The sequence below is a fragment of the Ipomoea nil genome, unplaced genomic scaffold, assembly GCF_001879475.1.
Source record: "Ipomoea nil cultivar Tokyo-kokei standard unplaced genomic scaffold, Asagao_1.1 scaffold2833, whole genome shotgun sequence".
Classification (NCBI taxonomy): Eukaryota; Viridiplantae; Streptophyta; class Magnoliopsida; order Solanales; family Convolvulaceae; genus Ipomoea; species Ipomoea nil.
This window is the reverse complement of record NW_017619261.1, coordinates 1,528,943-1,545,536: the sequence shown is the minus strand read 5'-3', so window position 1 is coordinate 1,545,536 and position 16,594 is coordinate 1,528,943. Positions and strand designations below refer to the sequence as shown.

Genomic DNA, 16,594 nt, shown 5'->3' with positions numbered 1-16,594 from the left:
TAATAGAAATTGTAATCGATTAAATGTGACAATGTATGTAATGTCGTAAGATTAAATGTGACCAAATTATAAAATAACGACAAAATATGACAATGTTATGATAGTCGTGAGATTAAAGTGAAATTTTAATTTCAGTTTAGTGTTAATTCAGTTTTAATCCTAAATTTACGGGTGTTAGTCTATTTTTGGTCATTTTTTTTTTCAAAAATCTCATTTGGTCCTAGTATTATTGTGGCATGAATATTTTTGACCATCCGTCAACAAAATCATTTTAATGACATTAAAAACAAGGACATTTCGGGATGTTCAGTTCTAAGTGTCAATTCCTTTTTCTTTTCTTGATCATAGATTTATAGCATCATTCCACTTTTAGTCCTTTTGTTTTTATAAAACATCCTCGTTGGTCCTAGCATTATTTTGAAATGATCATTTTTTGTCATATGTCAATAAACTTGTTTAAATGGCATTAAAATGACATTGTTAATCACTCAAAGTCCTCTTCTTTCTTCTTGGTAATAGAACAATACACAAGTGCTACGTCCTCAAAAAAATCATTTACAAATGTCGTACATTCATTGATAACATAAATAATCTATAATTCTTTCGTATTATAATGGAACAAAAACTGCTACATATTATAAGTCTACTACAAAACTCAAAAATATGTTATTGAAAAAACTACAAGTCTAATTCATGATAAACGACCTTAAGTCTAGTGCATAAGTCTACTTTATAAAAATTCACAACATTACTTCACAATAATCCATAAGTCTACTTCAAAAATATTTTAAATCAGTCTATTGTTAGGGGGCTTTTGAGGTGTTGCTAGATTTTTATGAACTTACGGTAAAACCCTACTAGCCCAAGGGAACCACGTAAGGATTTCGAGGTGTTTTCCGTAAATGTATAAATTGGTCATGTCCTGCACTCTTAGCTTGAATTATTCTATTTTTTTCCCCATTTAAGTAAGTAGTTTTATGTATTCAATATGCAAAACTCTAGCTATAAAGTACAATTTAGTAAGTACTTTGTAATTAAAAAAAAACATTTTAGTTATCGTATTAAATTTAAATTCAAATCTTGATCCCACATTACCTATTTTAATATTGGCATTATTTCGTACTCGCTGATTTAGATGACTTTACCGCAATTTCTACTATAGAATACACTTCGAAAAATATACAATTTTATTTAAATATAATTAAACCCGAGTAAAAACAAAAAATTATATATGAAGATACTTGTATCTCTCATCTTATCACAAAGAATAAAAAAGAAATGCATTATAGTAAATCTCTTTAGAGCATGACACCACCCCACACACACACACACAAAATCTTACTATTGATAAATCAAGTTTAATTGAGACATATGAATGTAAATGTAGACACGAGATTAAACCAAGAGTTTAAAATTCTTAAAATTCTTATCCCCATCTTCATTCATCTTAAAAATATTTATTACCTTAACTTTAACAACTACCTAGGGTTTTTTCGGTAAAGCTTCTTCATTTAACCTACAAATAAGTCGCAAACTCTGTTTAATAAAACATTAAGTTTAAAAGCGTTTCAAAATAAATTATTCACTTTTCAACTTTTTTTTTTCTTTTTGATACACCATTTACCCTTTATTAATTAAAATCCTAATATCTTAGTTTATAATTTTACCACCAAGAATATCTACCATTTTCCAGTTACAAATTCAAAAGGACAATATTACAACTGACAACAGTGACAAGCGAACCCGGATTCTCATGATTACTTATTTGTTAGAGAAAATTACTTTTAGAGCTAAAAATAGAATTGTTTTTAGCAAAATTATAAACTTTTTGACACATTTTATAGTAATCATTACTGTTTATTTAAAAAAAAAAAAAAAAGGATTTTCACTCACAATGTGATGAGCATTCTCATCAAGCAATGACACACGAAAACCATTCATGGCACAGAACTGAGAGAAGAAACCAAGTGAAAACTGGATTCCATTACTTTCTACTATGGGACATGAAAATGAATGAAGCTATTCTTCTCTATTTACATTACATAATGACATAATGGTACTGCTGTAGTTCTGTTAGTTTTCAGGATCAGAGGAGAAGAAAAATCCGTGTATTAAAAGGGATTTTACTGTGGATGAGGAAGGATGATGACCTTATCCTCCACCGGTACATTGCTGCCAAAAAGAAAAGGTTAATGAATAACCGCATCATGGGTAATGGACATGAGTCAAAAAAATCAATAAAATCACTGTGGTATAACATCTTTACCCAGTGTTGGTCAGAGCTGACATTCTGTACAGGCAGGTGAATACTAGAATGTGCAATCCTATAGTATAGAAGAATGCAAAAGTTCGAGCATATCTGCAACGTTAAATTGTCTCATTTCAACACAGGAGTAAGCAAGGAAAAATCGCAACTCAAGTTCAGTTCAAAGAGTACTGGCCCTTCTGAATCACTAATCTTATAGAACATTGATGAATCTGATAGCAGAGTTGAACAGGGAACTGCAAAGTTTGGAGATTGCAATCTTACCAAAGGATTATTTGCAAAACATGCTTATGTGCAATGGGGAAAAAGTACTTTCTGAGCTAAAACACAAATTATCTACTATTTCAATTTGGTTCAGAATATGCAATTAAAAGCCACAGAACGGCACAAAAATCTTGCATCTTGGTATTCTAGCTAACCATTGACTAATTCATTTGATCATTTTCTAGTGATATGCATGTTGAAGTTCACTTAGACACTCTACTCTGGCCAAGCTGTTACAGTCACGTGCGATAGCAATTTAGTCATACATCCATCATAGTAGAGCAGGAAGAAAAATATGTAGAAAAAGTAACTTAAAATCTAAGCAAGTTATCATTGCCATGAAAAACACTGAAACAAGTAAACTTACTTGTTACCCAGGAGGAAACGTCCACTACTTAGAGTAATTTTATCTCTCAAACCCAAATCCTTGTATCTCTGATCTCTTTCCTGTTAGCAAAATTGAAGATTTTAAGATGACAATCTGTGATAAACGAAATCATAGGTAAGAGAAAGGGAAGAATTGAGAAAGTAAAACATGGGTAATGGAGGAAATACAAAAGTAGAGTTCATAAGATTCCATAATTCTCCTGCAAAATGACAAAATTAAGAAGAAAGGTGCAAATCCATTGTCTTAAAGAAGACATGGGGTAGAAGTTGACAAACCTTCTTCGAGAATGCAGCAAATGGATTTATGTCATCCTCATACATCTTCTTGTACTTGGATTCCACATCAGAGCCAAAACCAATTTCTAAATCTTCTGCATACTGAAAATGACAAGGCAGCATTTGAGTAGGAAGACCTTAGAAGTAAAATACCAGAATGACAGCAACTGATGCAAATCACCTTCTTTGATCCTCTTGAAATAACCCTCTCAGAGTTGTAATCCTGAACATAGCGGATCTTTTCATAAAGTTTGACATTGTCTGCTTTTGTTTTCTCAAGTTCTGCTGTCAAAACCCCAATCTTCTCCTTTAGTTGCCTTATTTCCTAGTCCAATAAAGAATTACTAGGTGTCTCATTGGAGAAGTAGGGAAAAGATATAGACAACAGAGTTTGGGGAAAAGGAAACTTCCAAAAGATAGAAAGTAAAACCTCCTCAGTCTCTCGCAAGCGTGATCGGAAGCGGTCTCGTTGGTTGCATATCACCTTAAGCATTGAGCTTTGATCTTGGTCTGAAGAAGTGTGCTTTTGTTCTACATTCTGGCCCTGTTTGGTAAATGGCTGCTGGCTGTTAGCTGATTGTGTTAATTAGAAGGTATAACTAGTTGATAACATTAGTTGTTGTAGAAAAGTGTTTGGTAAATTAGCTGTTTGGTATAATTTCTTTTCTCAAAAAGCTAATTGAAAAAGTTGCTTAGAGTAGCCTTTTGAATTTTAGCATTTTGGAGTTGCAAAAAGCTAATTAACCAAACACTTATATTGATATTTTAACTAAATCAAACAATTAATAGTGGTCAAATAAGCCAAAATTGGCCTATAGGCCAATATTTTACCAAACAGGGCCAGTCTATGTGATGAAAGAAAGTTCAAATTCACAACCAATGATAAATTTGGTACATGGCACAAGACTAAACATACCCATTGGTCAAAGCATTCCTGTTAGGTGTCATTTTGGTATATGGGATTAAAAGAATATTGGATTGTATTGCCAACCCAATCCCCTTTTGTCCCGTGTTTAATACAATTTAGCACATATAAGTGGACCCATCCATATAACCCCAATTTTCAGCAAAGTTAGCAATGGGGGAGCGGTTAGCATTCAAATTCCAAGGGATTGGTTGCACTTGGAAAGTAAAAAGGAACAATTTAACCCCAATCATAAAAGGGTTTTGAGTCCCACTCCACCTATTACTCCTATTTTTCTTTCATCCAAATCCTAATTGTTAATAACATTATTTGCTAATAATTGTTAACCATATTATTATTGTTCTAATTTTCATTTTCATACTATGATAGTATGATGACTATAAAGCAAAAAAAAATTAAAAGAGCTGTGTGACATTTAAAACACATACCAGAAAATAGATGAATTTTGGATACTTGACTATGTTGTGCAAAGCACAGGGAATGGAAAATAGTCCCAGGTCACTACCAAAGATGCAAGTCTGTGACTGGACAGTAATAAGGATATTCCTTTTATTCCAATGCATAAAGCCATGACGCATAAGATCAGGATTAACAGTCTAAACCTTAACCTCAGGATTGCAACTCCCAGGATTATGTACTCCTGACACTGCAAATCCTGGGACAAAAGAGGGTTTAAACCAAACTACCCCCAAGTGATATAACAGAGAAGGCAAGGCAGGACTGAGGGGTAGAGTTAGGCCATCACACTAGGAGTTGAATGCAACATGCCCAGGTCCAGCAACAAATTACTTGTTCTCCTTTATTCAAGTTCCTTCAATCCCTTTTCCTTTATGATCATAGTTCTATTCTGAAATTTGTGCATCACATTCTTTATAGTTTATAGAAAGCATAGCCCTCTTATTATTATCGCTTTCGTCTATAAAATAATCTACTAAAATATTTCTTCTTTATAATGTGGAAACAAGAAAAATAAGAAGGCTTACCTCAGATGGCTCTGTTCCTCTAGACTCTGATAGATCCCAATCATCAAATATATTGCTCTTTTTGTCTTTTGAACTGTATCCCTGTATTAAAGTAAAATGTAGAGTTGTTTGTGAAATGAAAATGAAATGGAAAGTAGATCACCAGAACCTATTCACAATCTACTAATTACTCATAGAAGATAAAATTCTAACTGGGGCAGGTTAAATATAAAAGGGCATGTTTCAGCAGCTGCACCGCACATCTGATGGCAGAAGTGCAAACTTAATTATTGTTAAAGAATAGCTCAAAAAACACACCACATGAATAGGGAAGTATTAGAATATTAGATCTGTAACAATTGTGCAAACCTTCAGAATATCATCCTCTAGCTTTTGGATTAGTCTCTGCTGTTCACCAACTTTAGCAGTCAGTTCATCAATCTTGGCTTCAGCTGATTCCAGCAAAGAGGCCCTTTCTGAAAGTTTGATCTGAATACAGGCAGCGGAAAGAGTCAATTATATAACAATTCGTAGATTTTTTACTTTTTTAGTACTAGAACTACAGAATCTGACATTTATAAATGAAATCTGTAGTTTATTATGGAGTAGTTCATAGCAATATGTGTTGGTGATTTGTCAACCTAAATATTCACATCAATCAACAAATATACAGAGTTCAAAGGAACTGCTACTTGATAGGTATTAAATGTGGCAGGTCTTCATTCATACCTTCAACTGTGTGAGCTCATGCTCCATTTTCCGGTTCTTGTCAAGAAGTAATGACTCAAGTTTACTCATCTCTTCTCCACTGGTAGCGGCTTCCCAATCTTCAGCCTCAATAGAGTTGTAGCCCACAGCCTATAAACAGAGAGTTCTCTGAAATTAGTCTGGGCCATAGACTAGTAGTGTACATGTGAAACATCATGGTAGACCAGGGAACAAGTAAGTGGAGTGAGATCAAGTACATGAGTAGATGTCATTTATGATGAAACAACAGAAAAGTTAAGTTTACATTTAAGAATTTATTTTATAAAAAGTTTTCACAAAATTAACTGTCGAACCTGTAAGATTTGGACTTTCTTTTTCAAGTCATCGACTAACTTTGCTGTAGGCCTTGATTGAAGTTCCTTCTTCATTTCATCAAGAGCAACTTCCTGCAGGTTAGCAAGCAAGATACAGATTATATATTAGGGGAAGGATAAAGATGGTTTAAAATAATGAAGCAGATTCAAATATAATAGGAAAATATTCCTTGAAGAGAAATAGAGACAAAGCTGACATCTTATCAAACATTGAGCTGTGTATAGAATTGTCAATAAAAGTATTCATCATCAGTCTAAGTTCAACTAGGAATAACACCCATGAATTTTATTGTTCAGCAAAAACTGAAAGCATTTACTGTTGAAGAATCAAAGTGAAATGCCCATATGTAGTACTTAATAACTCAAATCTATAGATCTCAGATATCTGAGCATAAACAGATAAAAAGAAACAGAAACTCTGGTGGACTACATAAGCATCTTCAACAGAGAACTTATTTATAACTATGGTGTGGATAAGTCTTGGTGCAATGCTGAGATCACTCTATGTATCCATTTGTGAGTTGGCATTGCATTGGTTTGAGTTTAGGAAAACCACCCGTCGAAATGCAAAACCACATTGCAGGACAGGAATAGAAAATCTAACAAACGAGTGTGTACCTTCTCATGAAGCAGAACATTCAGCTTCTTCACCTCATTAATGTGCTCTTCTCGCTCATTAGATAAGGTGCTCTCCAGATTATGAAGTTCCATATTTAATTCAGACATTATCTTCTCCTTGGCACTCAAAGAATTCTCAAGGATGCTATTTGTATCAAAATTATCACTGAAACCAGAGCACTGAGATTAGAACATGAAATGTAAGCTACCCAAAATAAGCCCATCTAGTTAACCCCAAATGATGAACAGGGTAAGAAAAACACAGGATATGGAAAAAAGTGAAAGACAGCATACTGCAGATGGATGCATTCATGAGAAATCACAACTTCTGAAATGCAACACAAGATCCCTCTATTACCCATCTTGCTCTATCAGTGGCCTGAACTCATTAAACCTAAGCTCTCAAGACAAAATGTCTTCCTCATCTAGTATACTCCAACTCATTGATGCTGCCTACTTACTCAGTGTAAGACCATTACCCAAAGCTTTTAATTTTACGAATTAAATGTTTTTTTCTTGAACTCCTATCTTGTGTGAAAATATTCTTTCAGGTACCATCAGTTAGCATTCTACCTCAACATGTTCCAAGTTCATGCCCTGGAATAAGTTTCTTTAGCCTGAGAAGAGTAGGAGATGGATCTAAACTGATTGTTTTGCAGCCATTTAAGATATATAATGCTGGCCAACTAAAAAGTAAGCAGTTATTCCACATACTCATTCAGACAAACCTATATCTTAAAGTGTTAACTGTATTCTTCCCCTACTTTAATCCTATGAACCTTCTTCTATGTTTATTTTGTTCACGGGCTATTAGGAGCAGTACTAAGGGGACAGATGGGAGTTAATTGATGAAAGCAATAAAATATCATAAATAAATAATATTACTTCCAGAAAAAGAATGCTTTTTCTTGACAATTAAACTAAGCAAACAAAAGTACTTCTAAGCAAACACATTGAGTTATCAACTCTACGGACTTTATCACAAAATTAAAGTACTTCTATTGTACTGAGCTAAGCAAAGCAGAGAAATTCACCTTTTCCTATCATCATTATCTTCATTAGCCGATTGTAACTGGGAGCGCAACACGCCCTGAATAAATCCAGTAGAAATTTAAGAATAAAGTACACTCAAATCAAAACCAAGAAAAAAGGAGCAAAGTTAGCAACACTAGGCATTATAAAATTTAAAAAAAAAAAAAATCAAAAAAAATCATGAGTCCTCTCTAAGATGAATGTAGAAAACAAATGCAAGTCAGAATGTGTGAATGACATTTTTTGAGACTTACATATAGCTTTGGATTCCAAAGTGAGGGATAACTTCTAAACACTATATGTTGAAGGTATATAATGCAGCTCTCTGCTTTTGAAAACAAGACATACACACTACCAAAAATATTCTGTAAATCATTCCTAAACCTATCAGTATCTTAAAACTTTCATCCAACATTTTGGCTGAGGGGCAGAAATCATCAAAATTCCTGAAACAGTGAAACTTCATAAAGAAGAAATCGATGCACCCATCATAGCAGGTTGTTGGTTAAAGGTACAAAGGAAATGAAAAGTTTGATTTCCTGTGCTGTGAATTAACAAACAAAATAGTTTTGCTGCGCTATAAAAGCCAAGTAACAAAAATTCATTCCTTCCTTTCTTTTCCCCATTTATTGAGTGGGGAGGAGTGTGTACACCTCAGCCCAACAACATCATAAAAATAAACAGGAAAAATATTTTTTAAAAAAATTATAAACATGTTATATAAAATTCATTATAGAAAAAGAGTGCACGTCAAGCAAATGATATAGGGCATTGGAATAGCATCTATTTAGGATGCAGAACTAGAAATAGATGCTACTCCATCGCATCTACATTATAACATTAATATGCAGTTTGTATGTCACACCTTTTCTCTCTCAAGGCTAAGGAGGCGACCTTGAGCCCGTTCAACTTCATCCATTAAAAGATTCACTTCTGATTGTTTTGCTGCCCTCTCTTCCTCTATAATCAGAAAATTGGAAAAGCAAAGGGAATCCAGTTACTCACATAGTATGCATTAAGGGAAATACTTTCAATGGAAAATTGGAAATATAAACGCATCTTCTAAGGTAATCAGGTTAAATGTTGAAAAACCTAATGGAACGTGAAAGATCTAAGATCAAAATCAGTGTAGGACCTGATTGTGCATGAAGTTCAAACAATTGGCTTTGGGCAAGTTCATGCAATTTTTGAATGGTTGAAACACTTTCTTGAGCATGGCGTAATTGATCCTGCATCAACTGCTCCCTGCATTAATAAAAGGGCCAGAATAATGATGTGCATTTTAAGTTAGAAAACACATCACTTGAATTGCATATTCATTAAAGGTTACTAAGCACCAGAAGCATAAGATACCTTTCTTTTAAAACCTCCATTGTTTTCTGGTTTTCTTCTGCCAAACTGCGTTGCTTAATCTCCACAATTTCCTTTACTTTTTCCTCCATCTGAAATTTGAGGAAAAAAAATAGATCATGGAAATGCAAAAGTATCTAGTGGCAGTTTTATACAACCATTCAAGAAAACCAAATAACAAGCCATCAAAATTTGTTTAAAACATTAACATCAATAAGTTGATCAAGTTATATGATTTAATCAGCAAATTCATAATCTTTCAGAAATGTAAATTACAAATTAAACATTGACCTATATGGCTGTATAAATTGTAAGGCACTATGTTACACTTTACTATATAGCTGATATGTATATAGATGGGTATATATTAATATGTATGTATATACTGGCCTGTTGTTCTAATTGACGACAGCGCTCTTCAAGCCTCCTTATTGTTGCCTGTTGATTTTTAAGATGAGTTGCCTCCATACGGAATTCTTCAAGCTCAACTTTCATTTTACGATTCTCAAACTCCAACTCCGATAATTTTGAATCCTTTTCCTGCATAGAGGCAACATCTACATAGTCAGGAAATGAAAAATTGAGGTTAGAGAACTGTGACCAACCTTGTACTTACAGCAATTGAAGCAATAAGTGGATAAGGGTCTGGTGCTTCATAAATTTTCTGATAAATGTTAAGAAAAGCATTTTCCCCAAATTTTGCTCTTTTGGTAAGATTATCAACCTCTTCTTGATAACCCTTGAGCAAGGAGTTAAATAAGCTCAGTTTGTCTTCATTAGAAGCCTTTTTGAAATCTGTGAAGAGGCAAAACATAACGTTTACACCATATGATTTATAATAGTAAGGACCAGTAAAAATCAATAAGCAGATTATTAAATTAAACATGATAGCATAAGCAGGTTTTAGAAGTAGGCCAGTATCATTTGTTAAAATCTAGTATAATGACCAGCACCAGCTTCGAAAGTAGTACCTCGTGTGCTCTCTGCAAGCTTTCTACGGTTTTTCTGACTGTTCTCCTGATTTTCAGCAATTCTAAGACCTTGTTCATCCAGTGCAATCCTTTCTTTCTCTAAATTAAACTCTGAAAACAAACAAAAAACAAAACAAATGTCTCAATGTTATAAAACCGAACATTTACCCCTTTTTAATAGACCATATAAAGTGGTAAGAAAAAAAAATTCTTTTAGTCTAGAACTGTACAACCAACCGGAAATTGATTTTTAGTTATTATTTAATGATATGAATGAAATATTTCAGTTAAGAAACCTGCAAGCTAACCATAAATCTACAAAATTCAAATCATGCATAAATCCATCAATTGACTACTGGCATTTCGTTTTGATTATTTCTAGATCATATTGCCACTGAACTATAATATAATTCAAACTTCTATACTCGATTGAACACAAGGGCAACCTGCTTTTCCTATTACCATCTAACAAAAGCTTCAAAATACAGTTTAACCGAGAGATTAATATTAATTCAATGATAGTTTACTGCGAAAGTAGAAATAAATATGAAATTGCTAAGAAAATGTGGTAATGAGAAATCTGTACTGATGATGGAAGTAGAACGAAGTAGCTGTACCTTTCCAGAAGCTAGCTACGGCGGCGATTGGGGTAGTGGAGGTGGACATGGAGTTCAGCTTCTCCCTTTCCGATCCCCCTCCTTCGCCTCCTCCATGCGAGGTGTCCATTTCTGATCTGGCTTAGCTCAGTCCCTTCCCCCGAAATTATAAACACACACGTTCACTCCCTTTCTCCCTTTCCCTCCCTCAATGTATGTATATATATATATATATATATATATATATATATATATATATATGTTTGTATATGTGTAAGTACAGATTGGTAGTTGAGTACTCTGGATATGTTTGATGATGGATCAGGGAGATCTGTATGGGTTCTTCCTTCAAGACTAATTTTGTTGAATGCAAGCAGAAATAACCCGGATTGAGCAAAACCGGGTCGGGCCTCTAGTTAAACAAAATCCGGATCTTTGGTATAAAATATAATCTAGACTCTAACAACATAATAAGTGTGAATGAAAGTTATACCCCTGATTTATGTCCGTTTTTTACGTTAAGTTTTTTTGTACATTATGCTATAAAGGTTGTACATTAAAATATTTTGGACAAACATACCCCTATCGTTATAACTTCCGTTATCTTTTCCACTATTGTTACCATGCATATGCATCCACCATATATTTTCTTATCTTCTTCATTAATAATAATATATACACATTATATATTTGAGTTATATGTTAATTATAACATAAAATATAAATATCAAATTTATAAAAATGATTTACATTATTATTATTATTATTATTATTATTATTATTATTATTATTATTATTATTATTATTATTATTTAGAATAATTTAAATATCTAAAATCTAAATAAATTTAAAATTTTAATATAATGTATTAATATTGGGCACCTATTTTTTGCGCATCGCGCATAAAAAATACTAGTAAATATAATAAGTGTGAAGAGAAAAGGATCAAATAGGCCCCTAAACTTTACCTCAAAGGTTAATTAGCCCCCTAAACTTTACAAAAGTACAATTAAACCCTCAAACATGTCAAATTTGGTCAGTGAAGCCTAAAATTGATAAAAACTTTACCTCAAAGGTTAATTAGCCCCCTAAACTTTACAAAAGCACAATTAAACCCTCAAACATGTCAAATTTGGTCAATGAAGCTTAAAAATTGATAAATGACCTGTTATTACAAGTCATTTCAATTCCGGCGACAGATTCCGGCCACCAGCGAGGAATTCCAGGCACCAGTGAAAAAATCCGGTCACCGGTGACGAAATCCGACCGTCTGGTGACCGGACGGATCTGGCCGTTCTTCTCCATTGGAGAAGAACGACCAGATCTGGTCGTTCTTCTCCAATGGAGAAGAACGCCGTCCGGTCGTCTTCTCTAGTGGAAGACGACTGGACGGCCGGATTTTGTCGCCGGTCATCGGATTTTTTTCGCTGGTCGCCGGAATCTATTGCCAAAATTGAAATGACCTGTAATAACAGGTCATTTACCGGTTTTTAGGCTTCATTGACCTAATTTGACATGTTCGAGAGTTTAATTGCACTTTTGTAAAGTTTAGGGGGCTAATTTACCTTTGGGGTAAAATTTAGGGGTCTATTTGACCTTTTTATCTAAGTGTGAATGAATGTTATACATTTCATTTATGTCCATTTTTTTGGTCAAATTTTTTGTTACATCCTATCCTATCCTATATATAAAAAAGCCAGATCTTTTAGCTACAGATTTTGGCTCCAATTTCCGCCTACAACAAACGGTGACGTTTTGGTTTTTTTTTTTTTTTTTTTTTTTTTTTTTTTTTTTTTTGCGTTGCTGCTTGGCCAATCAAATTAATCTATACTCCTGCCCATCCGGACGTCAGAAACCTATGTTGTCAGGCCTCATTTGTAGGGGAGTGGCCTATTGCCTGTTTATAGAGTTGCCGTGTGATTTCAACCAAGCTGGGTATGGGAGTGGTGTACTCTTGGCAGAGTCCTCAATTCCACGCTTATATATATAGAAGATACAGAGACTTCAACCTCTATTCAGATACAAACTGAAAAAACATATTTCATATTTCTACGATCAAAGAAGAAGATTTACGGGCAGTTTATTGTTGGTGCCGCTTCATCCTCAACAAACCACAAAGGTGTGCTGAATTATGTTGTCACTGAAACCTGGAGAGGAAAACACATCAGTCAAGAGTGTGTGTTTGTAGTTTACTATTATCCATTTGTCATGGTAATGTAATCTTTCTTTTAATTTTAATTTCTTCTGTGATAATCATGATGTTGGTGTTTTTACATTGAAAAAACACAGATATATATAATGCCATAGACATATTCTGACTAAAGTATAGATTACATACTTGAAAATATTTGATTGTTACTTTGAAAATACAAATGCCATTAATGGAACCTTGAAAATATTTGATTGTTAGCTTTAAATTTTTGAATAACATACTAAAAACAAAAGCATCAGAGCACTTGAATCAGAAAGCAAAAAATACTTCAATCAGAAACAAACAAAAAAAAATGTTTAAAATTAATTAGAACACTTTAATCAGGAAAAAAAGGCATCAGACTCTTTTATCATTACTTGCATGTAATTTTAGATGTTACTATTTGGGTTTTGGAACTTATATAAGTCTTAGAGTATAGTATTTGTGTTATTGATGGTATGTATATATATGCATATAGATGATAATTTTTTTTTTTTATATTGTATCTGTTCTCTTGATATGGTTTCTGTGAACTCCTAATAATAAGCTTATAATACAACAGTTGTATAAGAAGACAATAACTAAACAGAAAAAGGCTTCAGACTCTTTTATCGGCATTTGCCTCTAATTGTAGATTGTTAGTAATTGAATTAAAAAATGTAATCATGAAACAAAAATGATGTATACTATGTGCTTGAGTAGACTAAAAGTTACACAATATAACCGATACACACAACATTTTTACTTTACCCCTAGATCTAACCCTACTAGCATGCAGTAACATTGAGTACCCTATTGTAATTCTTGATAGTGGCTTTTGAGTTCTATATATATGGCATTTAAGAGAGAAACATGTCTAATGTATATTCATTTTGAGGGAAAAACTTTTCAAAGTGAATAGTTAACAAATGCAGGCAAAATGAAAATGTTGAAGGGGTCAACAAGCACATGTGGAAAGAGAAAACACAATGATGAAGATAAAGGTACAATAGAAGTATACCTGTTGTTTTAAATTCAATCTCTATCAAATTTTCACTTCCTATTTGATTTGCACCATGTTAGTGTTTTGCTTTGGATATGTGTCTCAATTCTGCACCATCTACACCATATTTATAAAACAATTCTGTTAGTACTAGAAAGAAACATGCATGGTGATTAGAAGTTAATATAATGAATAAAGCTTAGTTATTGAATTTGATTTGCATAGTAAATAGTATACAAGTTTAGTTCTCTTCTTTCTATTTTTCTTAAATTCATATTTAGTGTCATTATTTACTGCTCATTACAATTATTTATCTTTAAACTATTTTTATCTTTCTTAGCATTCTAGCTTAAATTTTTTTTTCCTTCTTGTGTGATTTGATTTTTACTTGAAATTGGTTTTTTTTTTTATTTTTTTTATTATTTTTTTTAACTTACATACGGAGTATATAGTATTAAAAATTTATGAAGTTTTAGTCATTTAGATTTTTAAACTGTCAAAAGTTCTTTTGTTGAATTCATGCCTATGCTAAAATGTAATTATATATATATATATATATATATATATATATATATATATATATATTATATGTATGTGTGTGTACGTGCAAAAGAATAGCTAACAATTTTTTTAAAAAAGAAAAGATTTTCACCTGTTTTTTGTTTGTGTCTATTTTTGGTGGTTCTACCAATTACTGATTTTGTCCATCAATGTTTAATATTGTGATTTTTTAAGAAAACATGAATACAAATAGTGTAAATAATAGATTTTTCAGTCCAAATCATAAACTTTTTTTTTTTTTTGAAATATTAGATTTGACCGTTCAAATCATAAACCCCAACAAATTCGTTATTTTTTTTTAATATTTTCCCTTGCGTAGTAATAAATTAAATGAACAAATATAATAGATAAAATTCACACAAAAGGATTGCAAATAATAGCACGAACGACCAGATCGGAGTAATACTCAGCAGAAACGAACAGAAAATCGGAAGAACAAAAGAAAAGCAAGCGTGCGGAGACTCACGAGATGAACAGGAGCTCTGATGTGGTTAACGAGCGAGGAGCTACACTGGTTCTCTCCGACCTCATGTCTGTGGTGTCTCTGGGTGTACTCTTCCTCCACACTGGTCCTTCTATCGCCGCCGAGCATGTTGACCGTCATCTGGCGCCGGAAAATCTAGAACTGTTTGACGGTGGGAAGTGCAGTGAAAGATGGGACGAATCAGAAGTCAGAGGAGAAAAAGAGTCATCGCCATTTGATAAGGAAAAGGAAGCCCCATTGGCTGAACGGTCCAAAATGATTCGGTAGCTTTCTGTCTCATCCACATCCTCCTCTTGCTTTTTCTTTCCATTTACTAATACAGTGAGAGACAAAAAAAAATAGAAATTACTTAGTTTTCTCTCAGATCTATTGATGTGAGTGGTAAAACTGAAAAAATGGAGCCAAGGAGGCTGGGGGAAAAATAAATTGGTGCATGCAGATGAAGAATCTTCTGAAAACAAACCACTTCCACCTCGCCGGAGAAAAAAAATGAAACCATCGGTAGAAGGAAGCAAAAAGGTGTGTAGGGAGGGCTGTGATTGTTAAATTGGTAGAGTGGAGACGATGTAGCAGTTCTCGGACAGAAACAAAGTGAACAAAGACGCAGAGAAGATATTCAGACAGGGATGGTGATGCTGCTGCCTGTTGATAGATTTAGGGTTTGGTTTTTGTTTATAATATGTGGGCTGAAATGGGTTTGTGATGAGAATTGTTTTGGGCTTTTGATTTGGACCAAAGAAACAAAAAATTATATATTTAAATGTATGTATACTTTGGCCCAGATTTTTTTTTTAAAGTAAATAATTATATTTTAAATGTCATGACTTTTATCTTTCGTTTTTTTTTTTTTTTTTTTTTTTTTTTTTTTTTTTTTTTTTTTTTTTTTGGGTTAGAATGAAAATGTAAAGAAACTATATTTTTAATGCTATGATTTTTTATCAATTTTTTTTTTTTTTTGTTGGAATGAAAATGTTAAGTATGAATTTGTTTTGTAAGTGGTAAAATCACTATACTCGGATGACTACAAATAACTTCGAATGGTCATATATAATATTAACACTTTTTAGTAATTACCTAGGTTAAATATTAATTTTTATTTTAATTACACAATTTTATAAAAGAACAAATCTCATATTCGCTTTTTTATATATGAAATTTAATAACATTAATATTTTTAATAACATAACATGGTTTTAATATTTTTAATATTTAATCCATGCATCGCACGGGTGACATACTAGTTATGCTATAAAAGTTGTACTATATAATATTTTAGACAAACATACCCCTATCGTTATAACTTCCGCTATTTTTCACTATTGTTACTATGCACATGCATCCACCATATATTTTCTTATATTCTTCAATAATAATAATATATACACATTATATATTGGGGTTATAGGTTAGTTATTCCCTAAAATATAAATACAAATTTATAAAAATAGTTTACAATATTATTATTATTATTATTATTATTATTATTATTATTATTATTATTATTATTATTATTATTAAATTTAGTTTTAGTTTTAAAAAGATATTTTAAAATTTAGTAACCGATAGCATGTTACCAAGTCAACAGGTTATTTTAGGTTGAATTGTATTATTTTACCTTGTTCAGAGATCTAATTATAGATTTTTTAG

General features: G+C 32.5%; 1 protein-coding gene and 1 long non-coding RNA gene across 5 annotated transcripts; both read right to left on the bottom strand.

Annotated features, from left to right (window-relative positions):
- Positions 1 to 1,951: 1,951 nt before the first annotated feature.
- Positions 1,952 to 10,969, bottom strand: LOC109159580 (protein CASP-like). Of its 3 annotated transcripts, none has more exons than XM_019307681.1 (19): positions 10,751 to 10,969; positions 10,134 to 10,244; positions 9,779 to 9,957; positions 9,553 to 9,702; positions 9,166 to 9,254; positions 8,948 to 9,057; positions 8,678 to 8,772; positions 7,815 to 7,870; positions 6,781 to 6,946; positions 6,142 to 6,234; positions 5,810 to 5,938; positions 5,450 to 5,569; positions 5,102 to 5,182; positions 3,624 to 3,752; positions 3,375 to 3,518; positions 3,194 to 3,295; positions 2,898 to 2,977; positions 2,267 to 2,359; positions 1,952 to 2,172 (listed from the first exon to the last, which is right to left on the bottom strand). In XM_019307681.1, exons 1-19 carry the CDS (start codon positions 10,857 to 10,859, stop codon positions 2,124 to 2,126), a joined length of 2,085 nt encoding a protein of 694 aa, XP_019163226.1. In that variant the 5' UTR covers positions 10,860 to 10,969; the 3' UTR covers positions 1,952 to 2,123. The 3 variants fall into 3 exon arrangements, with proteins under 3 accessions (XP_019163226.1, XP_019163227.1, XP_019163228.1); XM_019307682.1 differs by having other exon boundaries at positions 3,624 to 3,737; XM_019307683.1 differs by having other exon boundaries at positions 3,624 to 3,731.
- A 1,720-nt stretch (positions 10,970 to 12,689) lies between these two features.
- LOC109159581 lies at positions 12,690 to 15,710 on the bottom strand. Of its 2 annotated transcripts, XR_002050616.1 has the most exons (4): positions 15,411 to 15,703; positions 14,930 to 15,260; positions 13,921 to 14,019; positions 12,690 to 12,876 (listed from the first exon to the last, which is right to left on the bottom strand). It is a non-coding gene; the product is annotated as an uncharacterized LOC109159581 (long non-coding RNA). The 2 variants fall into 2 exon arrangements; XR_002050615.1 differs by having other exon boundaries at positions 14,930 to 15,710.
- Between the last annotated feature and the right edge of the window lie 884 nt (positions 15,711 to 16,594).